General features: G+C 48.5%; 1 protein-coding gene across 4 annotated transcripts; it reads right to left on the bottom strand.

Moving 5' to 3' along the window:
* Nucleotides 1-6186: 6186 nt before the first annotated feature.
* PNMA5 (PNMA family member 5) lies at nucleotides 6187-11670 on the bottom strand. Of its 4 annotated transcripts, none has more exons than XM_016944489.2 (4): nucleotides 11411-11670; nucleotides 10035-10164; nucleotides 9280-9355; nucleotides 6187-9099 (listed from the first exon to the last, which is right to left on the bottom strand). In XM_016944489.2, exon 4 carries the CDS (start codon nucleotides 8974-8976, stop codon nucleotides 7630-7632), a length of 1347 nt encoding a protein of 448 aa, XP_016799978.1. In that variant the 5' UTR covers nucleotides 8977-9099; nucleotides 9280-9355; nucleotides 10035-10164; nucleotides 11411-11670; the 3' UTR covers nucleotides 6187-7629. The 4 variants fall into 4 exon arrangements, with proteins under 4 accessions (XP_016799978.1, XP_016799976.1, XP_016799977.1 ...); XM_016944487.2 differs by having other exon boundaries at nucleotides 9294-9355; nucleotides 11411-11581; XM_016944488.3 differs by lacking the exons at nucleotides 10035-10164; nucleotides 11411-11670 and adding an exon at nucleotides 9456-9595.
* Nucleotides 11671-26696: the final 15026 nt, after the last annotated feature.

Here is a 26696-nt window from a genome sequence, read left to right on the forward strand (position 1 = left end):
TGGCTCAGGGGACCACAGCAGCAGGGGACCAGAGTCTGCCCTGCAGGCCCAGGGAAGCAGCCAGCAGGTGCCTCTGCTTTGGCCTTTGCACAACCCACTGTGGGTGAAGGAGTCAGGGCCTGGGTGGTGGTGCCATTTGAACAGGCAAAGAGAAAGGGGAGAGAGAAAAGGTCACATTCGGCTCTTTCCAAATTATCTTGCCCAGTGGGAGAGGACTTGTTCCCTGACCAAACTGAGGGTCGGGCTGCTATTTCTTGTGGCCCAATAATGAGATGCAGATGAACTGGGGAGGAAGAGAGTTTTTATTTCTATAACTGGTTACAGAGAGAAAACCTGGAAAATATCGCCAGACCAACTCAAAATTACAAAGTTTTCCAGAGCTTATATCCCTTCTAAGCTATATGTCTACATGTAAGTGTGCATTCATCTAAAAAGACATAAGTGATTACCTTGTTTTAATCTAGAACTAAGATCTGAGTCCGGAAGGCCTCCCTCTGGAGCCTCAGTAAATTGACTTAATCTAAATGGGTCCAGGTGCTGGGGTGATGACCATTATTTTGTCTCCTGCTAAATCATGGAGGTGTGGGGAATTCCTTTAATCTCCAATAAAGCTTGTTTGTGGAGGCCTGGTGAGTTTCTTCAGACCTTCAATAAAATGTGTTGAATCCTAAACGGGTCCTGTGAAAAATTCCTTCATTACTTTGTCATGTTTCAAGGCCCAGGAAAGGTCTAGGCAAAACTCTTGGTGGGCTTTTCTTACATTCCAGCCTTTGTATAAGGGTGCTGGCTCTTTCAGCTTTTAATATTTAACTTTACCACTCGGTCAGTGCTGAAGCAGTTGTTGTGGAGGCCTGTGTTAGTGATACCTGACCTGCCACAGACTGAGGGCTGGGAAAAGGGTGGCCCCCAGGGGTCTCACTCTTCTGTGCCAGGCCCTGTTCCTGTGTCTGGCAGCCAGAGGGCCCATTCCCAGAACCCATCTAGAGCCAGACTGCCCAGGGTGTGACCTTTCTCCTGGCACCCTGCCATGGGAGTGGCTGGGAAAGTGACTGCTCTGTGGCGTCTCCATCTTCAGAAAAATGAAGCTGCCACACAGCTCACCAAGAGGAGGTGATCCCAGGCCAGGAACAGGTGGAGGTCTGGAGTCCAGAAAGGCCACAGAGGGTGCTGGATCCTGTGGGAGAAGCAGCAGGGGGTCCCGGCCATGCCCCTAGGTTGGCCTTGTCATTCCCAACCAACTGCAATGGGACATAGACTTACCTTACAAGGTAGTGAATCGACAGGTTCTCAGATGAGCCTAAAATTAAGTACCAAATATGCTGGCCCGCCACAGACCCCGGGGTGCTATCCATAGAAGGACAGGACACAGGCCTGAGGACGGCACCCCTGTCAGTCCTCTCTGCTCAGGGGCAGACCCGAGGATGGGACCCCTGTTAGTTCATTCTGCTCAGGTGAAAGGCCCGAGGATGGCACTTCTCTCAATCCACTGTGCTGAGGAAACAGACCTGAAGACAGGACCTAACTCAGTCCCCACTGCTAAGGGAAAGAGCTAAGGCCACGACTCTCCCAGTCTTCTCTGATCAAAGCCAATGAGGGAGCAGGAGTTTTCTCAGTCCTCTCTGCTCAGGGGACAGATCTTAGGACATGACCTCACTCAGTACTCTCTACTCAGGAGCAATTCATAAAGGGACACCTCTCCACATACATGTCACTCAGCAAACAGGACAACAGGAACTCTGTTGGTCCTCTCAGCTCAGGGGACAGGCCTGAGGATGGGACCCCTGTTGGGCCATCTTCTAAGGGGATAGATAAGAGAACAGGACCTCTCTCAGTCCCATCAACTCAGGGGACAGGCCTGAGGGTGGGACCCACCTCGGCCCATCTTCTAAGAGGATAGATATGAGGACAGGACCTCTCTCAGTGCTCTCTGCTCAAGGGACAGGCCTGAGGATGGGACCCCTGTCGGTCCATCTTCTGATGGGATAGATATGAGGACAGGACCTCGCTCGGTCCCCTCAGCCCACGGGACAGGCCTGAGGATGGGACCCCTGTCGGTCCATCTTCTGATGGGATAGATATGAGGACAGGACCTCGCTCGGTCCCCTCAGCCCAGGGGACAGGCCTGAGGATGGGACCCCTGTCGGTCCATCTTCTGATGGGATAGATATGAGGACAGGACCTCTCTCCATCCCCTCAGCTCAGGGGACAGGCCTGAGGGTGGGACTGCTGTCAGTCCATCTTCTAAGGGGATACATGTGAGGACAGGACCTCTCTCAGTCCTCTCTGCTCAAGGGACAGGACTGAGAATGTGACCCGAATCGTTTTATCTTCTAAGAGGATTGATGTGAGGTCCAGACCTCTCTCAGTCCTCTCTGCTCAAGGGACGGACCTGAGGATGGGACCCCTCTCTGTCCATCTTCTAAGTGGATACGTATGAGGACAGGACATCTCTCAGTCCTCTCTGCTCTAGACACAGACCTGAGTTTGGGACCTCTGTCGGTCCATCATCTGAGGGGATAGGTGTGAGGAGAGGAACCCTCTCAGCCCCCTCAGCTCAGGGGACAGGCCTGAAGATGCGACCCCCGTCGGTCCATCTTCTTAGGGGATAGATATGAGGACAGGACCTCTCTCAGTCCTCTCTGCTCAAAGGACAGGCCTGAGGACAGGACCCCTCTAAGTCCTCTTTTCTCTACGATAGATATGCGAATGGGACCTCTCTCAGTCGACTGTGCTCAGAAGACAGGCCACAGCACAGGACCTCTCTCTGCCCACTAAGCCTCAGGTACCTGAAGACAGCATCTCTCTCAGTCTTCTCTGCCCGGGGACACCTCTCCCACTGCTTTCTACTCAGGGTCAGGCCTGAGGACAGGACCGTTGTCAGTCTTCTCTGCTAAGGGGACAGACCTTAGGATGGGATCCCTCTCTGACCTCTTACACAGAGGATGGGCCTGTGGACAGGACCTCTCTTATGACTCTCTGCCCAGGGATGGGTCTGAGGACAGGACTCCTCTCAGTCTTCCTGCTCAGGGGATGCCTGAGGATAAGTCCTCTCAGTTTTGTTTGCTCAGGGGACAGACTAGAAGATGGGACCTCTCTCAGTCCTCTCTGATCAGAAAGAGACCTGCGGGTTGTACTCTGTCAGACATTTCTGTTGTTCTGCACAGGGGACACCTGAGTATGGGACCTCTTTCAGTCCTCTTTGCTCATGGAACAGGCCTGAAAATGAGACCTCTGCCATTTCTCCATGATCAGGGACAGAGCTGAGGACAGCACCTTTCCCAGTTCCCACCGCTCAGGGTTTGGAGAGAGGCCTGTCTGCTCAAGAGACCCAACTCAGTCCTCTCTCGTTAAGGAACAGGTCTTATGATGGCACCCGTCTCAGTTCATTTTCTCAGAGGTATACCTGTGGACAGGACCTCTCTCACTCCTCTCCGCTCGAGGGAAAGACCTGAGAACAAGACCTCTCTCAGACCACTTTGATCAGGCACAGGCCTGGTGACGGGACCTCTCTCAGTCCTCCCTGCTGAGGGGACAGGCCTTAGGATGGGACCCCTCTCAGTCTTGTCTACTCCGGGACAGTCCTGAGGACGGGACTTCTCTGAGTCCTCTCTGCTCAGCCTCACCCCCATGCTTGGGCTCTGATCCAGCTCCCTCATCCACCGCTCAAGCCCTCTGTGAGCCCAGGAGGCTGCTGCTTATTGGATGGGCTTGGTCAGCCCTTGGGCACCCAGGAAGGCACCTTGATGGACCTTTCTGTCCCCAGGCCACACATGCCGCCCTCCTCAGGGGCACTTGTTGAGGACTGTGCAGCAAAACACAATGCATGGTAGGAGCTCTGCCAGCTGGCACGCACCAAGGGCCTGGCCGGGATGAAGGGGACAGGTGGCCCCCCGGGGGGGGCCCGTCCTTCAGGCCCGACAAAGTCTCCTTGCTCTGGGCTGGTGGGGAAGCAACTGGTTTCTCCCGGTACCTCCTTCCAGACTCCCTGGCTAGATCCCTTCTGGGTTTCACAACCCAACTGTCCAGCATGTGTGCTCACATGCCCACTGACACAGTCACACACACATTCACTCACACACTCATGTTCCAGACACACTCACACGCGCACACACATTGAGTGACAAACACACATTGAATGATGCATTCATGCCTGCTCATTGACACACCCACATTTGCAGTCAGCACACGCACGCACAATGACTCACAAACACACACACACTGACACACATTGACACACTCACAGTGTCACACACATTCAGCGACATGCATGCTCACCTTCAATGGCACAGCCTCATTCCCCCACACCCTCCCACTCACACACGCTCAGTGATGCAGTCACATGCTGTCACTTGGATTCACACACACATTCTCAGAAACTCATGCACATGCTCACACTGACACACACACGCACACGCTCAAACACACCCGCTCACTCACACTCACACCTGCTTGGGAATCACGGCACACACAGGTCCACTCTGAACAGGGAAAACCAAGGAGCCCTGACAGGCCCTGGCAAGGTCAGCCAAGCTCTATGCCTTCTCCTCTTGCCCTGTCCCCAAAATCTGGAGGGGCCCTTGGAAAGTGAGCACTTGACTTGGCCCTGCTGAGACACAAGGGACGGACATGCTGGGGTTGTGCCCAGCCTGAAGAAGGCAGGGAGAACAGAGCACAGTGGGGGCCCCAGGCATGCCTGCAGGGCACCCCGATGGGACACACTACAAGGGTCCCTGAGACACCGGTTAAGCACCTTCAGGCCGAGGAGGCTGCAGGCCCAGCCCCAGAGACCTGCCGCCCCCTGCCCCTCCCCGACAGCCCCGCAAAACTACCCCTCCCATGCCTGCACTGGCCTGTGTATGCCTAATGTCTCCCAGGGCCCCTGCCGCCCTGCAGACCTGCTGACTGCAGCTCTGCTCAAGCAGACAGGTCGCCTAGATCCAGGATTCCTCAGCCCAGGTGGGCAGCCACCCATTCCCAGCATTGGCTCTGAGGCTGCTTTGGGGGAGCCTGGCTATCATCTGAGCCATGGGGATGGCCGGAGGCTCTGTGCTCCAGAACAGCCGGAGGAAGTGTGTGGACACAGACTGAGTGAGCCCCGGGAGACCGTTGCCACGTCCAAGTCAATGATCCCGTCCCCTCCCCACACATGTGCAGGGAGGGGCCTATCACTTGTCCCAGTTCTGTCGCCCACAGACTCTGCGTTAGTTAAATGGCTGATCGAGGACTACCCTCCATTTGTGGCGAGCTCTCTGGCCTGTTGGGAGAGAGAGCCAGTCCCAGGAGGGCTCAGGAGGGCGGGTTCCAGGATCCTCAGGCCTGCACCAAGAACTGCCCCTCTGGCCACAGTGCTGAAGGAGGGGTGTCTGGATTAGCAGCGCCGTCCATCCTGAGGGAGCCCTCCTCAGGCAGCATCCAGGCCTCAGAGGGCCTCGGGGATGCAGGACAGAAAGGGGTCACTCCCCAGGGCCATCTAGGCTTCCTGCTCATGGCCCACTGCCTGTTCCCAGGGCACAGGAGTAGAGCGCCTCCCAGTACACTGGGAAGGGAGCAGGACAGGACCCAGGATGAAGTGCAGCTCCCCCGCCCTTCCTCTCCCCCTCCCCAAGACATGAGCACTTGGGATCCCTTTCTCGCCCACACTCTGTCCCCTTGGCCATCACACACACACTGTCCCCAAACATCCCTCAGTGGCTAGGCCAAGGCTGGCCACCTGCGGGCTGATCTGGGAGGATGGGCACACACCAGCCCCTACCCCACCCCGAGTCCTGCACACAGCTCTTCACAGGGCCTCTGACTGCCTGTCCAGGCCCTCCTGGGGCTCTTCTCTGACCTCGGTTGCTGGCCTTGGTTGCACACGTGGCCTCTCTGACCCTTCCGGAAGCCTTGAGCCACACCCCTACAGTGCTGCCAGGGATCAGGGGCCTGGGTCCCACCTGCTGCCCCTTGCCCAGCCTTCAATGTCCAACTCACTTATTCCTGAGGACACCTGGAGTGCCTTTGGTACCCAGCCAGTCACTGCTCATGACCACCAGCATCCTGTTGCCAGGCTCCATGCAGCCCAAGGCACCCCACAGGCCCTCACAGACCCTGCCCCACACACAGCTCGATGTCAGCCTGGCCACTGTGGCCCCATCCCCAGCAGACTACCTCCCACCCCAGTTTCACACAGCAGAGGCAAGACACCACTGGAACACTGAACAAAATTTACTGAAGAGAAACATGAACTGAAACTGCTGAAGAAAAGGGAATCTAACACAGAGAGAAACTGCAAACAGCCACTACAGGTCACAAGTCCCCGGCCCCTCCCTCAGTGTGGCCCCCCCCACCACATCCCTCCTTCCATAGGGCCCCAGGATCCACCTCTTGCCAGGATGGTGGGCTCTGGCAATGTGTACTCGCTTCAGGGAACCCCCTCCTGAGCCCACCCGCTGGGGCAGGGCCCTGCCCTATAGACTGCACAGGACAGTCACAGGATGCTGGAAAACATAGCAGGGAACACCCCACCAAGTTGAGGAAACTGAGTCACAAGTAACAGCAGGGGTGGAACGCCAAAGCACAAAGCTTCCTGGGGAGCCTCAGGCAGCCCTGCTCCCTCCCGTGTCTGGTTGGTCCTCCTGCAGTCGAGGTCACAGTCACAAGGTGAGCGTCTGCCATGCCTCCTTCCCACCGTCTCCTGGAACTGCGCTGGGGTACTCTGGAAAGGAGCTGCTCAGATAAAAACACACACATCCCCAAGAGAACAAGCAGCCACTGGCCGAGACCTACACCGGCAAAGCAGAGGTGGAGTTCTTGACACGGAACAGCAGTGAGCAGAGCCTGGGCCTGATGATGACGCAAACCAAAAACAACTACCCACCCCCAACACATCCTCTCTTCTCTTCTTACACTTCTTCCTCCTCCTTCCCCTCTTCCTCCTCCTCCTCCCCCTCTTCCTCCTTCTCCTCCCCCTCTTCCTCCTTTTCCTCCTGCGCCTCCTTATTCTCCTCTTCCTCCTCCCGATCATCCTCTTCTTAATTCTCCTCCTCTTTCTCTTCCTCACTGGTGCAGGGGCTTATGAATGCTGCCTTCCTGGGGCTCCCCTCATGCAGTGTAGATGATCCTAAAGACAGGCTGGATCCTGTGGCCTCCCCTGCGGGGCTTCACTTCTGCCCCACAGCTCTTCCTCAGCAGCCCTGGCTCCTTCTGACAGAGGCAGGCCCCAGGCAGGCTCCTCCAGGTCCCACGTGGCCTGGGTGCCAGTGGGCATGCTCAGCTCAAAGTCCACAGGGTAGATATTTGGGGGTGTCCAGAGGACCAGGCCAGAGCCCCCAGCCACACCTTCTTCAGCCCCTGCTTCGCTGGGGTCCCCATCTGAAGCCCAGGAACCCCATGTGCTAAGTGTAGTGGTTCCCCGCTTGTGTCTCCTGTACCTGTTAGGGGCTATGGGCCCGGCCCCCACTGAACCAGATGCTATTTGGTCTTGGTTGGTGAAGTCCCTTCCAGCTGGTGGAAAGTAAGGGGGCTTGAAATCGACCTGGCTTCCCTGTCCCTCTGCCCCAGTCAACTTCCCTGTTAGTGTAAGCTGCCCCTTCCCCTTGTTCAAATGTCCCTGCTGCCTGCCAGGGGAAGGAGTGCTTCGGTCTTCTGAGCCTATGTTTCCCAGGGCTTGGGATGGCTCATGGCCCCAGCCCCTGCCTCGTTTCCCAACTCCTCTCCTGCAGTCTGTGGCCCCTCCCTGCCTGGAGTCTGGTTTTCAGCCTTGGGATACGTGGCCTGGCCATGGTCTTCTCCCCTAGTGCTTTCACTGCCTAATAGCCGCCTGCGTTTCACTAATGGGGGTAAGCCTCCCTGTATGGTCTGGGGGCTGCTGTCGCTAAAAGACCTTGCCTGCACGGTGGCCTGACGTGCAGAGACACTGGCTTCTGCTCTTGCCTGTCTACCGGAGGCGCCCCGGCCTCTCCCTGACGGCTTCTCCTTATTCTTCATCACTGCCTCAGTGTTCTCCCACTCTTCTTCATCTCGAATGAGCTTCATTAACTCCAGAAAATTGGGAGGACACCCTCGCTGATCCAAGAGCTCCAGCTTGCCCCTGAGGGCGGGGGTCATGGCGACCCGAGCTAAGAGATGTTTCAGACGAATCATGTCTGTGCTGCGCACTGACAAGGGGCTCTTGTGCACGGCTTTCTGCAGCAGGGGCTCTAAGCGCAGCAGGAAAGTGGAGACTTTCTCTCCAATCTTCGGAGAGGTCTGCAGAAACCTAAACTGAGAGGCTCTAAAGTCCTCTTTATCCCCAAAGATCTGCTTTAGGGCGTCAAGGCACTGCTCCACAGTTATGGAGTCATCGTTGGCCTGGAGCACCCGCATGATTGACAGAGCAGGCCCACATAAGCTCTCCAGCAAACGCCGCCTCTTCTCCACCTCAGACACTTGCCATATAGGCATTATCTCAGTGACCTGCTCTAGCCAGTCTTCAAAGGTCTCTTCGCCTGGGCTAGGGGGAGCAGTTCCCGAAAACACTTTCAGTTTCCTGTACCACATACTTTCTTTCGGAGGCTCTAAAGGTAGGGATCTAACTTGGGGCATGATCTCTGCATCCAGGCTCTGGGCAGGGAGGCTGCAACATCCCAGGACTCTGGCCACATCTGTCATACTTCGGCCCTCATCTTTCAGGAAGTAGTTCAGTCTACTGAGAAACTCATCATCTGGGTTACGGGGTTTTACCACCACTTCCCAGGAGCCCCCCTTTCCTGGTATGTGACTGGGCAGAGTAGTGTAATTGACAGTGTCAGCCAGTTCAATGAAGACTGCCTTGGCATTGTCTTCCCTCCTGAACATTCTCCCTAGGACCCTGTATGCGCACAGGGGCTGTAAGCCTGCCTTCACGGTGTCCTGAATTTCCACCTCACTACACTCCACGGGGATGCCTACAATCAGCAGGGCCTTTCTGGGGTCCATGTCCATCCCCTTGCACCAATCCTCTAGCAGTGCCAGTGCCATTGCTCCCACTTTCTATGGACTGATCTAATACTAGGGCAGCAATCAGCTCAGTTTGACAGCACTCAAATAACTCTGAGCCACTGCCACGTAGGAAGGCAGAAGTGGTCCCAGGTTTCACACAGCCTGCAAAGCAAATGGGATGAGAGCATTGTTAATGCCCACCCCAACCTACGCCCCCAAGCACCCCTCCTCTGCCCCCACCCCCAAGCAGGGATGGAGTCCTTTCTTCCCAGGGTTCCCCAAGTCATTTTGGGGAGGGTAGAGTGTGGAGGTTCTCCCCAGGCAAAGATCTCCCCATCTCACCACTCCCTGCTGACCTCCTCCTGCTGTGGGTTCTTCCTCGAAGTCCAGAGGACTCTGCTGTGTGTGCTTCGGGTGCCTGTAGTGAAAAGGCCAACGTCAGGAGGCAGGGCCTGACACCTGGGGACACTGACAAGCCCTCCAGGCAGAAGAGGGCAGGAGACAGCCTCACTGCTCACTCAGGGCTATGTGGGCTCAGGTCACCCAGCACCCTCCTTGCTGGAGTGAAGGCTGGCAGCAAGAGAGGTAGAGTGGCCCTCTTTCTCAGGAATGCCTGACGGATGAGAAAGATGGCTGAGCTCTGCGCAATGCAATGAGAGTGGTGGGTGTGGAGATTGTGTGACAAGCTGCAGTGTTGCCATGGATACAGAGAATACCATGGACCATGGGTTGCTATTGCAGGGGAGTGTCATGTGGTAAGGCCAAGGTCCTTGAAAAGCAACAGGTGATGTCATTGGCCTCCAACCAATAAAGCGTACTAGCAAAAAGCAGGGTGGGAGAGGGAAGGCGAGATGGGCATGAGGAGTGAGTGCTGAAAGGACAGGAGCTCATGGTTTCAATTGTGTGGAAGCTGAAATCAGGCAGAAAAGGGACCCAGATAAGGTCCCCACTGCCAGACTGCAGGAAACCAACAACTCTTGCCCTAGAGATGGCCCTACCCTGCAGAGTCTGTGAACCCTGGCAGGCAGTCCCCTCTCCCCACTCTTTGCCAGGGTTCCAGAGCCCCTCCCAACAGGGCCCAACTCACAGCTGCTCACCTTGCTGGGTTGGCCCTGCTGGCAGCGCGGATGCTGCAATAATACAGCCACTTCAGACTCGCTCTGCTTTTCAACGCTATCCAGTTAGGCAGTTCCTGACTCAGGCGTGATGGGTCCTGCTTCACTGGATCTGTCCAAGGCAAAGCAGAGGTATTTTGCTGTGATTCTGTCCCACACACATGTCCCTGCCCAGGCCATGCCAATTCAGATTCTGCATAGGTGTTCACTAGGACCCTGGTGCAGGGATAGAAGAAACTGCTCAACTGATAGAGGGAGCGGAGTGTGGGGAGGAGTTGGGGGACGAATGGTGAGAGGGGTGGGAGGTGAGGAGGGAGGTAGGGGGTGGGGGCAGGGGGGCTGCTGCTAGGGCAGAAGGGATCGTAAGGTAAGGTTGCTGCCCTACCCCCACTGCAAACTCCATTCCCTCCCAAGCTCCGCCCCTACAGCCATGTTGCACCCCTTCCTAAGCCCCACCTCAAAACCTGCACCCCTGCTGCCAAACTCTGCCTATAACTAAGTTGCACCTCTACCCCAAGCTTAGCCCCCCACCAAGTCTAACCCCTTCCACCACCCAAGTCTAACTCGTGCCTCAAGCCCTGCCCCCACCCACAGTCCAACTCCTACCCCAAGCCCTGCCCCCTCACCAAGTCCAACTCCTACCCCGAGGCAAGTCTAACTGATGTCCCCAAATCCCCTACCTCCATTCCCCTGTTCCCCCCAATCCCCACCCGGTTATCTACATACACCCACACCACCGACATCAGTGGAAGCAGGCAGAATCTAGGAGGGGAAGGTTCGAAGCCACTTTCCCTCAAGGGCAAGGGCCAAGAGCTACTGTCCTGACTGCAGTGTCTCCGGGCAGGTCAAGGGTGGAATAGGTCTCCCTGAAGTTTGTTTTTTTTTCTCTGAAACGGAGTCTCGCTTTGTCACCCAGGCTGGAGTGCGGTAGCGTATCTCAGCTCACTGCAACCTCCGTCCCCTGGGTTCAAGTGATTCTCCGGCCTCAGCCTCCTGAGTAGCTGGGATTACAGGCGTACACCACCACGCCCGGCTACTTTTTGTATTTTTAGTAGAAACGGGGTTTCCCCATGTTGGCCAGGCTGGTCTCCAACTCCTGACCTCAGGTGATCCACCCGCCTCGGCCTCCCAAAGTGCTGGGATTACAGGTGTGAGCCACCACGCCCGGCCAGGTCTCTCTGAAGTTCTGCCTGGAAATGGCAGGGATTCCTTGGCGTGCTGGGTGTGATCTAGTGGGATCCCGCCTCCAGGGAAACCTATGGCCACCAGCCCCTAGACCCCGTGGAAAATAGCAAGAGTTACTGGGGGGTTCCCCCGTAATCTGGGTTGCTGTCCGAGCCCGGGGTCCAGCTCCGTACCTGCCGGAGGTGCCTCCAAGCCGGAGTTCCCGCGCAGCGCGACCACCACACGTCTATGGCGGCTGCCGCCTCCGTGCTGACTGCGCCACGAGGCTGTGGCGGGAAGAGGTTGTGTGGTGACGACCGCCCCCCCACCCCATGAGCGGAACTGCACACGGCCCGCTCACGGTTGCGCACTGGTGACATAAACCCTCCTACTTCCTGCAAGGTGGTTCCTCACCCCACCCACCCCCGTGCCGACGATGGTGGCAGCCAGGCTCGCCACGTGCCATTTGGTCCAGCAGCCACTGTGGCTCTTCCTCATTGGAGGGGAGCTGTGGCGTCCCAAGCCCATGGGTGAAGGGCCGGGTGCAAATCACCCAGTGCAACGTATAGGCCACGTGAGCGCCCTTACTACCTGACAGTCATAGCCCTCGTTTATTTATTTATTTTTTTTTTGAGACGGAGTCTCGCTCTGTCGCCCAGGCTGGAGTGCAGTGGCGCGATCTCGGCTCACTGCAAGCTCCGCCTCCCGGGTTCACGCCATTCTCCTGCCTCAGCCTCCCGAGTAGCTGGGACTACAGGCGCCCGCTACCACGCCCGGCTAATTTTTTGTATTTTTAGTAGAGACGGGGTTTCACCGTGTTAGCCAGGATGGTCTCGATCTCCTGACCTCGTGATCCGCCCGCCTCGGCCTCCCAAAGTGCTGGGATTACAGGCGTGAGCCACCGCGCCCGGGCGTTTATTTTTTAATGGACTGTTCTAGGGGAGGAGGGCAAAAAATACAGCTACTGCCTGCATTTCACAAGGGCATTAGTTTTTTTTCGCTGCTCACTGAGAGCCAGATGACTGAAAATATTCCATTCTCCCATTATTCTCCTGATTTCACGACCAAACATTACGCACCTAGTACCCAAACTGCTTCCTGTCGTTTCCCAAAGCAGGTTTCTTCCACAGAGGGAAGGTCCTGGGGCTTGCAGCGGCCCGAAAGTGCTGTTCCAGAAAAGGGTGTGGGTGCGGCACAGGTAGCATACTTCAAGGTGCACACAAATCCCCTGGTAATCTTAAAAAAATGCGTGAGGAGATCTGAGGCAGGGATGGTTCCACTGAAAGCTAGGTTACTTGCTGCATATCCCTGCCCAGGCTGTGTGGAGCAAGGATCTGAAGCCTATGATTACATTTCAGGGCCAGAAGTTGTGGACCTTTAGTGACAGAATATATTTGTTTTTCTTTCTCTGTGATTAAAAAAAGAAAGGCTTTTCTGGTACTGTTTTAATAAATATGTTAAAAGCGGACAACATTTTAAATTTATGGTCACTGAGAAAGATATTTGCAGATATCACCTTCTTCAGCCAGGTGTGGTGGCTCACACCTGTAATCCCAGCACTTTGGGAGGCCAAGGTGGGCAGATCACTTGAGATCAGCCTGGCCAACATGGCGAAACCCCGTCTCTACTAAAAATCCAAAAATCAGCTGGGTGTGTAATCTGAGTAGCTGAGTAGCTGTAATCCCAGCTACTCAGGAGGCTGAGGCACGAGAATCGCTTGTACCTGGGAAGCAGAGGTGGCAGTGAACCCAGATCGCACCACTGCACTCCAGCTTGGGCAACAAAGTGAGAGCCTGTCTTTTTTTTTTTTTTTTGAGAAGGAGTCTCACTCTGTCACCCAGGCTGGAGTGCAGTGGCGCGATCTCGGCTCACTGCAAGCTCCACCTCCTGGGTTCACGCCATTCTCCTGCCTCAGCCTCCCGAGTAGCTGGGACTACAGGCGCCCGCCACCACGCCCGGCTAATTTTTTGTATTTTTTAGTAGAGACAGGGTTTCACTGTGTTAGCCAGGATGGTCTCGATCTCCTGACCTCGTGATCCACCCACCTCGACCTCCCAAAGTGCTGGGATTAGAGGTGTGAGCCACCGTGCCTGGCCGAGATCCTGTCTGGAAAAAAAAAAAAGACAATTCAGAGCCCATTAAATCAATCTCCTTCATGTGACAAGGAGAAAATAGTGCTGAAAGCCATTGCTTAGCTGCCTGGTATCACAACATCACAGAAGGTGATGTTTTGGAAAGAGGTTCTGCCTCAGTCACCTCTGGGCTACTGGGTGCTCCCCTGGCCAGACGTATACTTCAATTCATTCTATTTCTCACTAGAAGACTAGCTTCCTCTCTCTCTCTCTCTTTTTTCTGTCTCAGTCTGTTTTGTGCTTCTATAATCAAATACCTGAGACTGGGTAACATATAATGAACAGGAATTTATTTAGCTCATGTTTCTGAAGGCTGAGAACTCTAAGATCAAGGGGCTGCACCTGCTGAGGGCCTGGCATGAAGGCATCAAGACGTGAAAGCATGTGTAAGAGTGAGCAAAAGAAAGAGAGGAAAGGGGCCTAAACTCATTTTTTAAAAAAAAATCAGGAACCCACTCCCACAATAACAAATCCACTCCCGAGATAACAGCATTCATCCATTCACACTGGCAGAGTCCTCCTCACCTAATCACCTCTTAAAGGTCCCACTTCTCAACAGTTGTATTGGGGATTAAGTTTCCAACACATGAACTCTGGGGGACACATTCAAACCATAGACTTTTCTTTAAAAAAGGTTATTGGGGATAGTGACAATGTTGAATTTTTCCTGAGCCCTGTGATCCTGGAAAACAGTGAAGGTTAAGAAACCCTCAGCCCTTTGTGTTCCAGAAAACAGCTTCCTGCAAAGAACCCTCCTTTCCATATGACTTAGATAAGACTTAGGGGATGTCACCCGTGTTTATGTATGACAATGCCAGACACGAGACCCTCCAAATTCCCATTCTTTACTTAATAAATGATAAACTGAACTGCTCGTTCTCTTGTGGCTGGGCGCGGTGGTTCACACCTGTAATCCCAGCACTTTGGGAGGCCGAGGCGGGTGGATCACGAGGTCAAGAGATCGAGACCATCCTGGCCAACATGGTGAAACCCTGTCTCTACTAAAAATACAAAAATTACCTGGGCGTGGTGGCACGTGCCTATAGTCCCAGCTACTTGGGAGGCTGAGGCAGGAGACTCGCTTGAACCTGGGAGTGGGGGTTGCACTGAGCTGAGATGGCGCCACTGCACTCCAGCCTGGAGACAGAGCGAGATTAAAAAAAAAAAATGCTTGTTAGCCAAAGTTTAGGTAGCTTCTCTTCTTTCTCCAGACTCCTGAAATTTGGCCCACCTTTAGTCTGAGCCAGCAGATAACCTTAACAGGCCCTTCTCATAGGCTGGTCCCAGGTAAAACATTCTCTGATCTAATATCTGGTCATTCCACATCCTCACACCAAGTTCTTTCTAGGCTTGTTTGCTCCTCCCCCCGACCTCTTTTTTTTTTTTTTTTTTTTTTTTTTCAAAAGCTCCTTTTTGCCTAACCCTTGAGTTGCTTGTGGAACTGACAGTTGGACACCCGATTGAAACATCCCCTCCCCCAGTTGCAAGAAGCCTTTCAAATAAATTATCTCTCATTAAGTCCTGTGATTCTTTTCCTCCCAAACTTTATTAAGGTATGATTGACAAATAAAAATGTATATACTTAGGGCATACAATGTGATGTTTGAATATATGTATGCATTGTGAAATGATTACCACAATGAGCTAACATATCCACCATTTCACATAGTTACTTTTTTTGTATGTGTGACGAGACACATACCTTCTTACCGAACTTACACCTGCTTTCTTACCAAACTTCAATCACAATACAGTATTATTAACTAGAGTCACCATGCTATACATTAGGTTTCCAATACTTATTCATCTTATAGCTGAAGGTATGTACCCTTTGACTAATATCTCCCCTTTTCTTCACACCCTCGCCCTTGATAACTGCCTTTATACTCTCTGCTCTGTTACTGTGAGTTTCACTTTCTTTTTCATTTTCTTTTTTTTTGATGGAATCTCCCACTGTTGCCCGGGCTGGAGTGCAATGGTGCGATCTCGGCTTAATGCAACCTCTGACTCCTGGGTTCACGCGATTCACCTGCCTCAGCCTCCTGAGTAGCCGGAATTACAGGCGCACATACACTACCACACCCGGCTAATATTTTGTATTTTTAGTAGAGACGGGGTTTCACTATGTTGGCCAGGCTGGTCTCAAGCTCCTGACCTCGTGATCCGCACGCCTCGGCCTCCCAAAGTGCTGGGATTACAGGTGTGAGCCACCACGCCTGGCCTGACGTTCACTTTTTAAAGATTTCACATATGGCTGGCTGCAGTGGTTCACATCTGTAACCCCAGCACTTTTGGAGGCTGATACAAGAGGATGCCTTGAGCCTGGGAGTTCGAGACCAGCCTGGGCAACATAAGGAGACCCCTGTCTCTACAAAAAAAATTTAAAAAGTGTCTGGGTGTGATGGCACATGCCTGTGGTCCCAGCTACTCCTGAGGCTGAGGTAGGAGGATTGCTTGAGCTCGGGAGGTTGAGGCTATACTGAGCTGTGACTGCACTCCAGCCTGGCCAACAGAATGAGACCCTGTCTCAAAAAACAAACAAAAAAAGATTTCACATACAAGAGCATGCAATGTTTGGCTTCCTGTGTCTGGTTTATTTCACTTAGCATAATATCCTCAAGGTTCATTCATGTTATTGCCAAGGGCAGCATTTCCTTCTTTTTTTAAGGCTGCTTGTGAAAATATATATATATATATAAATAAAACATATATATAAAACATATATATGTTATATATATAACATATATATGTTATATATATAACATATATATGTTATATATAAAACATATATGTTATATATAATATGAATATATAATATATGATATGAATATATAGTATATTCATATTATATATAATATATAATAAAGAAAATTATATATAATATTTATATATAATATATAATACATATAATATATAATATATAATACATATAATATATATTATATATTATCTATAATATATAATATATATTATATTATATATTATCTATAATATATAATATATATTATATTATATATTATCTATAATATATAATATATATTATATTATATATTATCTATAATATATAATATATATTATATTATATATTATCTATAATATATAATATATATATTATATTATATATTATCTATAATATATAATATATATAATTTTTTATATATAATATATAATATAATAATATATTATATATTATTATAATATATAATATAAATTATATATTATATATAAAAATATAAATTATGTATTATATATAAATGATATAATATTATATATTATATATATTATATATATTATATAATATATATATTATATATTATATAATATATATTATATATAATATATATATTATATATTATATAATATATATATTATATATAATATATATTATATATATTATATATATTATATATTATATATTATATATATATTATATATTATATATATTATATATTATATAAATAATATACTATTATGTATTATATATTATATATAAATAATATAATATTATATATTATATATAATATTATATGTTATATATAATATATAATATATATAATATAATATATAAAAAATATATATTATATATTATATATGTAAAATATATATAATATATATAAATAATATATATATAATATAGATATATAAAAAACATTTTCTTTATCCATTCATCTGTCAATGGTCACTTAGGTTGTTTTCTTATCTTAGCTATTGTGAATAATGCTGAAATGGACAAGAGAGTCCAGATACCACTTAGAGATAGTGATTTTATTTGCTTAGGATATATACCCATAGTGGAATTGCTGGATCATACAGTAGCATACGTGGACAATTAATTTTCAACAAAGCTGCCAAGAATACACAATGAGGAAAGTGAGATGGAGCAGGGACCCCGTCTCAGGGGTCTGCAGGCCCCCTTAAGCATATAAATAAAGGGAAATCTTGAGTTCTTTCAGGGGAAATGCCAGGCACCTAGCTAGCCCTGAGAAGTAAATAAGCAACTTGATAAGCAAGAAAGTAATAGCTTAAAACAATAGCCAAAGAAGCTACAATCACAGGATGTTTTCTTTCCCTATAGAAACTAAAGATAACATGTTAACATATATCTCTGAGTTGTTTTTCAGAAACTTGGATGCCCACCAAACTGATCAGCTGGCATGCAGACCCCAGAAAAGGGGGAGCTGAGGACCGAACTCTGACCACCACTCTTTGTTCCAAACTTCTTCATGAGGGGCCTGGAGGAAATCACATCCATCTGTCAGAGCTAATATTCTTTTCTGCTGACCCAAAAATTTTAAACAAAGCTTCTCTTGCTTAACCAACTGCAAACCAAAAGACCTTTGAACCTACTTATGGCCTGTAAGCCCTCACTTCAAGATATCCCACCCTTTTAGGCCAAAACCAATGTGTAACCTCTGTGTAATGATTTATGAATTAGCCTGTAACTTCTGCTTTCCTGAAATTTACTCCTACTTTTAAAAGCCCTTACCTGCAAGCCATCACGGAGCTCTGGATTTGAGCGTTAGCTGCCTGATCCTCCTTGCTTAGTGCCCTGCAAATAAATGTCTTCCTTTCTACCACTGCAAACCTCAGTGTGGATATCTGATCTTACTGTGATGGGCAAGAGAACTCCAGTTCAGTTCAACAACATTTGGCCACAACTCAAAAGCCCTGAGTGGGTGTCTTGCCAATAGCATATCAGCCCCTGGCTATGAGCACCCTTGGACCCTGTCTAGTAGCTGCCTGAATTATTTTATTCAGGGATGGATCTGTGTATTTGGCTGCCACCAAGGCATCACTGGCTTGTGTTGCTTGTGTTGCTTTTACTTTTGCAGCATTAGAAATGAGACACTTGGCTGGGAAGACATTTTTTGGCAGGTGACAAATTTGTGGGCAATAGCCCCAAGGTATATTTTCTTCAAACACTACGTTCTGCATTGGCAGGACATCTGGCCTTGCTTTGGCAATTTACAGGACTCTGCTTCATCATAGTGTGTTTAGTAGGGAATACTCCATAAGCAACTGAAGGGATGGAGACTTTGAGAAATCACATTTTGATTTCGATTTGCTTGCTTGACAATCTGCCTAAAGCCCAGCTGAGGCATTAAGGGTTTTTCACCTAAGGTCTTGTCATCTAAAATGGGAACTACAAATTATGTTCCTCCTTGTAACCCATTGTGGTGCATTCTGCAGAATCGGGCCATTTTTAGCTTTGAGCCCATGAAAAAGAAAAATGTTTTTAATGTTGAAATTCTGCCTGACCACGGTATCCCCTAGGATCCAGGGAATGGTAGCCAGAATTTAGATATCTAAATTAAGTTATAATTTTTCAATTAGAATTGTTTTGTGAACAAGAAGGTAAATGGGATGAAATTCTGAATGTACAAGCTTTTATGCTTTTGTACCAAAGTGAGCTAATTCAAAGAAGGTATAATTTGCATAGAATCATGGTTGAAAGAAATGCCTCTAAGGTGAAAGAGGTAAAAGTTTTACCCGGTTCTCAAAAATCAGAAGATGACTTACTACTTCAACAAATGAATGCACCAATCCTATCTCTCCACCTTATGGGGGGCGAGATATGGAAGCCAGAGCAATGGCCCCGCCCCCCTGCTCAGGCAGGAATGGGAGCCCCTATTACCCTGGCTGGACTGGGGAATAATAGTGACGTAAACAGGCCAGGAGTGCTCTCTCCTTCACACACCTGACAGGGCACTCAGTATCGTCAGGGAGCCACTCTGGTTGAGGTAGGGCAATTCCATTAGGCAAGTACCCATTGGCAGAATCAATGCCCAGGGTCAGCCAGCTGGACCTGTGTGGGTACACGTGCCATTCTCAGTCTCTGACCTATACCATTGGAAGGATAACATGCTTACCTACTGGGGTGACCCAAGGAGGATGGAAAATATGTTCTCCATTTACACTACTCATAATTCTAACTGAGAGAATGTGCAATATTTACGAAATGCACTACTTACCTCCAAAGAGTGGAGAACAGTTTTAGAAAAAGCTAGAGAAGAAGCTGACCAGTAACATACTGAGACTGCCAGCAATCTGGTCTCGGCAGCTACTGCTGAGGCTATAGCCTAACACAAGCAGTCTTAGCTCCTCCCAGCCTCCCATTGGCCCAAGTGTCTGGGCTTTAAGATGTTCTCAATAATATTGGTGGTGTGTTTTCCTGCTCCGTGGTCAAAAAGGGCATCTTGGAGCTCACATGCTTATTCTGGTGGCACCTCAATATCCAATTTTCCCAGAGCAAAGGTTACTGTGGCAATTAACTTAGTTAACACGTCCTGTCCCAACAAAGGGACTGGGCATTCTGGCATGTGCAAGATCCTGATAGGATCCAAATCACGAGAGTCAAGCTCATTGCGAGCATTAAAGAGATTGAATTTTAGCAGTCCTGAGGAAAGGGGTCTCAAAGTAGTGTAGCTTTAATAAATTTCAGGAAATGTGACAGAGGCCAAATGAAAACTCATCTGAAAGTTTTTGGAGATAATTTTTGAAGCCTCCTGGCAATGTCAACTGAGATAGATCCTGAGGCCCCTGAGAACCTCAGATTAATTAACATAACTTTTATTAGTCGAAGCACTCCTGGCATTCAGAAAAAGCTATAAAAATTAGAAAGTGTTTTTGGAATGTCTATCTCTTAACTGTATAGATTGCTTTTAAGGTGTTCAAAAACTGAGATCAAGCATTGGATCATAAAGAGCAACAGAGGATGGAAAAACAGGCATCTTTGTTGGTTGCTGCTCTGTTCACAGCACTTGAAGTAAAGAAGCCCAATGAGAAGGTAGGCACCCCTGGAAACAAGAAAGGCCTCCAGAAAGGCGATCCATAGATGGGGCCCAAGCATTGTGCATATTGTAAACAAGAGGACCATTGGAAAAGGACTTCCTGAGTTTAAAAGGGCAATCCCAGGGGAAAGAAGAAAAGGCTTTACTTTTGTCAGAGGTATCCAAGAGAGTGATGGGGTCTCAGGGGGTACAATAGGTGGATGAGGCTGCATCCCCATCTCCTGCCTGGAACCCTGGGTAACTCTTTGGTGGGAAAAAGACAAGTTGATTTCTTGATTGATATTGGAGCCACGTACTCCTTCCTTGACGTGGTTTGGCTCTGTGTCCCCACCTAAATCTCATCTTGTAGCTCCCATATTTCCCATGTGTTGTGGGAAGGACTTGGTGGGAAATAATTGAATCATGGGGTTTTCCCTGCACAAGCTCTCTCTCTCTTTGCCTGCTGCCATCTCTTTGCCTGCTGCCATCCATGTAAGACGTGACTTGCTCCTCTTTGCCTTCTGCCATGATTGTGAGGCTTCCCCAGCCAGGTGCAATAGTAAATCCATTAAACCTCTTTCTTTTGTAAATTGCCCAGTCTTGGGTATGTCTTCATCAGCAGCATGAAAACAGACTAATACAGTCCTAAATATCAAAATAACAAAATTGTCGCCCAATACTATGACTATCATGGGGTGTCTGGAACACTTATGAAAAAGTCCTTTTTACAACCTATGGACTACCAAGTGGGCACAGTCAAACTAAAGCATAGTTTCTTGTACATGCCAGAATGCCCAATCCCTTCACTGGGACAGGACTTGTTAACTAAGTTAATTGCCACAGTAACCTTTGCTTTGGGAAAATTGAGGTGCCACCAGAACAAGCTTGTGCTCTCCCAAATGCCCTTTATGACCACAGAGCAGAAAAACACACCATCAATATTATGGAGAACATCTTAAAGCAGATAAGCCCAGATGCTTGGGCTGATGGGAGGCTGGGAAGGGCTAAGACTGCTTGTGTTAAGGCCATTCTCGCATTGCTATAAAGAAATACCTGAGACTAGGTATTTATAAAGAAATGAGCTTTAATGGGCTCAGTGTTCTGCAGGTTGTACAGGAAGCATAGTGCTGGCATTTGCTCAGCTTCTGGGGAGGCCTCAGGGAGCTTTTACTCATGATGGAAGGCAAAGCAGGAGCAGGCACATCATGTGGCAAGAGCAGGAGCAAGAGAGAGATGGAGGAGAGAGGGTGCCACACAATTTTAAACAACCAGATCTTGTGAGAACTCACTATCATGAGGACAGCACCAAGCCATGAGAGATCCACCCCCATGATCCAGACATTTCCCATCAGGCCCAACCTTCAACATTGGGGATTGTATCTCAACATGAGATTTGGAGGGCATGTCCAAACTATATCATTCTCCCCTGCCCCCACAAATCTCATGTCCTTCTCATACTGTGAAATACAATAATCTCATCCCAATAGTCCTCCAAAGTCTTAACACATTCCAGCATTAATGAAACTGCCTTTGCAAAATTATAACTGAAGAAATTATGACAGTGAAAGAAATCAGACCTAACCAACCCCATATTGCTTCTAACCTTTGTCCTTGTTCATTACTGGGCATAGGCCAAACTAACTTTGGGAAGGAATTCAATTTATGGTTTGACTCTGAAACAAAATTGATAACAGACATTTTCCAAAAAGACCCCATTCTTGCCTGGGGACAAGTATGCCTTTGCAGGACTAACAAATTAGATAGAAGATTAGAAATTACATTTTAGGGGACATGCAGCCTCTGGCTACTAGAGTCTGAACCTCCCCAAATTGCTCCTGAGGATAACATCAATACTGTAAAACCTAAGATCAGTGCTTGAGGTATTTTGCAGCCCCTGCGCTTGATGGATCTGCTGACACCACCCAGACCAGTAATCTGGCTCAATCAGTTCTTCCATCCCATCCAGGAATAGAAAACAGCAAGAAAAACTCACTTCAACTCTCCATGATTCCATGTCCATCCTGACCAATCAGCACTTCCCACTTCTCAAGCCCCTACCCACCAAATTATCTTTAAAAACTCTGATCCCCGAATACTCGGGGAGACTTATTTGAGTAATAATAAAACTTTAGTCTCCTGCATAGCTGGCTCTGTGTGAATTACTTTCTCCATTGCAATTCCCCTGTCTTGATAAATAAGCTGTGTCTAGGCAGCAGGCAAGGTGAACCCCTTGGGCGGTTGCACAACTCAAAAGTCCCAAGTCCCCAGTCCAAAGTCTTATCTGGAAATAAGTTCTTTCCACCTAGAAGCCTGTAAAATCAAAATGGGTTATTTACTTCCAAAATACAATGGAGATACAAGCACTGGGTAAACATTCTCATTCCAAAAGAAAGGTGCTACAGGCTCCACCCAAGTCTGAAACTCAGCAGGGCAGTCATTGAATCTTCAAACTTCAAAACAGTCTCCTTTGACTCCATGTCTCACATCCAGGGTATGCTTCTGCAGGGGATGGGCTCCCAGGGCCTTGGGCAGCTCTGACCCTGTGGCTTTGCAGGGCTCAGCTTCTGAGGCTGCTCTCACAAGCTGGCATTGAGTACCTGTAACTTTTCCTGGTGCAGAGTGCAAGCTGCTACTGGATCTACCATTCTGGCATTTGGAGGACAGTGAACTCTTCCCACAGCTCCACTACCCAGTGCCCCATTGGAGACTCTGTGGGCGGTGCTTAAACCCTACATTTCCCCCCTGCACTGCCCTAGTGGAGGTTCTCTGTGAGGGCTCCGCCCCTGCAGGAAGTGTCTGGCTGGAGACCCAGGCTTTTCCATGCATCTTCTGAAATCTAAGCGGAGGCTGTCAAGCCTTCTTCACCCTTATACTGTGTGCACCTGCAGGCTTAACACCATTTTGAAACTGCCAAGGCTTATGGCTTGTGCCTTCTGGAGTGGAGGCCCAAACTGTACTTGGGCCCATTTGAGCTGGGGCTAGAGCCAGAGCAGCTGGGATGCAAGGAGCAGTGTCACAAGGCTGAGCAGGGCAGTGGCATCCCAGGCCTGACCCTTGAAACCATTCTTCCCTCCTAAGCCTTTTGGCCTGTGATGGGAGGGGCTGCCTCAGAGATCTCCGAAATGCCTTCAAGGTCTTTCCCCCATTGTCTTGGCTATCAGGACATTGTTTGCTTTTAATCAGGCTAATATCTCTAGAAAGTGGTTACACCACAGCCTTCTTGGATTCTTCCCCTGAAAAAGCTTTTCCTTTCTTTGCCAAATGGCTAGGCTGCAAATTTTCCAAACTTTATGCTCTGCTTCTTCTATAAATATAATTCCCAACTTTAAGTTATTTCTTTGTTCCTGCATCTGCACATAGGCTGTTACAAGCAGTTAGACCACCTCTTGAACACTTTGATGCATAAGAATTTCCTCTGTCAGATACCCTAGGTTGTCACTCTTAAGTTCAAACTTCCACAGATCCCTAGGGCATGACAGAATATAGCCAAGTTCTTTGCTAAGGCATTACAAGGATGACCTTTGCTTCAGTTACCAAAAAGTTCTTCATTTCCATTTGAGACTTTGTCAGCCTGGACTTCACTATCCATATCACTATCAGTATTTTTGTTACCACCATCTAGCCAGTCCCTAAGAATTTCCAAGATTTCTTGGAACTTTCTTCCTGTCTTCTTCTGAGACCTCCAAACCCTTCCAACCTCTGCCTGTTACCCAGCTCCAAAGCTGCTTCCACATTTTCAGATATCTATAGCAATGCCCAACTCCTCAGTACCAATTTTCTGTGTTAGACCATTGTTGTGTTGCTACAAAGAAATACTGGACACTGGGTAATTTCTAAAGAAAATAGGTTTAATTGGCTCACAGTTCTGCATGCTGTACAGGAAGCATGGTGTCAGCATCCACTTGGCTTCTGGGGAGGCCTCAGGCAGCTTTAATTCATGTTTGAAGCTAAAGTGGAAGCAGGTGAGAGCAGGAGCAAGAGAGAGAGAGAGCAGGGAAGGTGCCACACACTTCTAAACATCCAGGTCTTGTGAGAACTTACTCACTATCACAAAACAGCACCAAGCCATGAGGATTCCACCCCATGACCCAAACACCTCCCACCAGGCCCCACCTCCAACACTGGGGATTACATCTCAACATGAGATTTGTAGGGGACATCCAAACTATATCCCTGCTATACCAGTATAGATGAAGCTAAAACCAGAAGCAAAAACTCCAAACTCAAAACTATATCCCCTAAAGGAACAGATTAAAAGGGGGATTTGGCCTTTAATCACTGCCTTTCCAGAGTTCCAGCTCATCAGGCCATGTAGCTCTCCATACAATACTCCCATCTTACCTATTAAAAAGCTAAATAGTAGAGGAGGTTACCTAGTTGTTACAAACCCTTACACCTTGCTGACTATCTTGTCAGGAGACTTCTGTTAGTTCACAGTATTAGACTTAAAAGATGCATTTTTCCTCCATTCCCCAAGTCTTGAATCTCAAGAACTCTTTGCTTTGGAATGGGAAGATCCAGAAACAAAGAGCAAGCACCAATGTTGCTGGACTGTTGCCACAAGGATTCAAAAACTCCCTCATCTTTTTTGGGGAACTCCAGTTACAAGAGGGGGCTATCCTCCAATATGTAGATGGCACATTGATAGCAAATAAAGTAAAGTTCAGATGAAAATAGCATAACCATCTTAAATTTCCTGGCTGAGTGAAGGTACAAGGTATCCCAAAAGAAAGTACAAACTTCTCAACTCTTGGAAAGGTATCTAGGATTTGACTTAACTAAAGGACAGAGGAATTTACTCCCCAACTGCTGGGGAGCAGTAGCCATAGCTATGCCATCCACCAAAAGACAATTATGAGGGTTTTTTTTTTTTTTTTTTTTTTTTTGAGACGGAGTCTCGCTGTGTCTCCCAGGTTGGAGTGCAGTGGCGCGATCTCGGCTCACTGCAAGCTCCACCTCCCAGGTTCATGCCATTCTCCTGCCTCAGCCTCCCAAGTAGCTGGGACTACAGGCGCCCGCCAACACGCCCGGCTAATTTTTTGTATTTTTAGTAGAAACGGGGTTTCACCGTGTTAGCCGAGATGGTCTTGATCTCCTGACCTCGTGATCCGCCCATCTCGGCCTCCCAAAGTGCTGGGATTACAGGCGTGAGCCACCGCGCCCGGCAATTATGAGGGTTTTTAGGAATGGCTGAATTTTGCCTTATATAGATTCCTAATTTCAGGTTGATGGAAAAAATCTCTGTATAGCATGCTGAAGGGAATGAAGGATGGGCCTCTAGTATGGTCTGCCAAATGTCAAAAAGGCTTTCAGTTGGTAAAAGAGAAATTGTTAGCAACTCTGGCTTTAGGGATGCCAGACTTCAAAAAGCCGTTGGATCTATTTGTGCACAAAAGACAAGGAATACGGTTGCAAGTGTTTACCCAAAATCTAGGAGACACCAAGCATCCTGTATAGTACTTTTCAGACACTTTGGACATCATAACCCAGGGGTAGCCAGTGTGCCATAGGGCAGTGACCACCACCTGTAACTTACTGCAAGAAGCTGAAAAATTCACCTTGGGGGCAGTCCACAATCTTGCATACCCCACATTGTGTGTTACCATTATTAGAGTAGAAAGGTGGTTATTGGTTTACTTCAGGCCAGATGTGGAAAAAAACCAAGGAATTTTCTAGGATAATCCTAATGTGATGCTAAAAACGGTCCACCTTAAACCCCACGACTCTGTTTCCAAACCCATCAGTGGAACCTAGGCATAACTGTTTACAAATTATTGAACAAGTCTATTCCAGCCACTCTGACAAACAGGTGTGCCCTTGGGAAAAACAGATCTATAAATGTCCACGGATATAAGCAGCTTCATGGACCAGGGAAACTGGAAAGTGGGATATGCAGTGATAATTTTGCAAGATATTATAAGAAGCTGAAGCACTGCCACCAGGTAACGTCAGCCCAGAATGCCTCAACCGTGCTCTTCACTGAGGAAAAATTAAGAAGATAAACATTTACACTGATTCAAAGAACTCCTCTATGGTGCATGCACATGGGGCTATTTGGGAAGAAAGAGGGCTATTATTAACATTGGGAAAAAAATAACTCAAACATGTGCAGGAAATTTTAAAATTACTAAAAATGGTGTTAGAACCTAAAGAAGTGGCAATTGTAAGAATTAAAGAAAGAGGAAACAAACGTGAAACGTGGCTGACAGTTAAAGACAGGTTTTCTTTAGATAAAACCTGAGAGGTGCTCCTGGCCAATTTTGGTCAAGAGCACTTTCTCTTACAGACTAAGAGTATATATTGGTTTTACAGTGAGGTGGCTTATCAGAAGCTTGGAATGTTTAGGTGTGTGGAGAAGTTTATGGAAGGGTTGGAATCCCTCTGGGAGGAGGGGAAGTTATCTTGGGGCAGACATCTTTCTGGGGCCCGGAGGGGGGTTATCTCGGGGCTAGCATGTCTCTGGTCAGGGAGGAGTTTGGATGTTTCTTGTTGGAGATGTTATTTGTGTTTTATGGTCATGCTGACATTAGCCATTAGGCTGATGCCCTTTAGATTTAGGCAGCTTTTTTATTAAGGTG

Source organism: Pan troglodytes, chromosome X, assembly GCF_028858775.2.
Source record: "Pan troglodytes isolate AG18354 chromosome X, NHGRI_mPanTro3-v2.0_pri, whole genome shotgun sequence".
NCBI lineage: Eukaryota > Metazoa > Chordata > Mammalia > Primates > Hominidae > Pan > Pan troglodytes.

Bases quoted from the DNA above. Each gene is read 5' to 3' on its own strand.
- PNMA5 (XM_016944489.2), bottom strand. From the start codon at position 8,976: ATGGCACTGGCACTGCTAGAGGATTGGTGCAAGGGGATGGACATGGAC.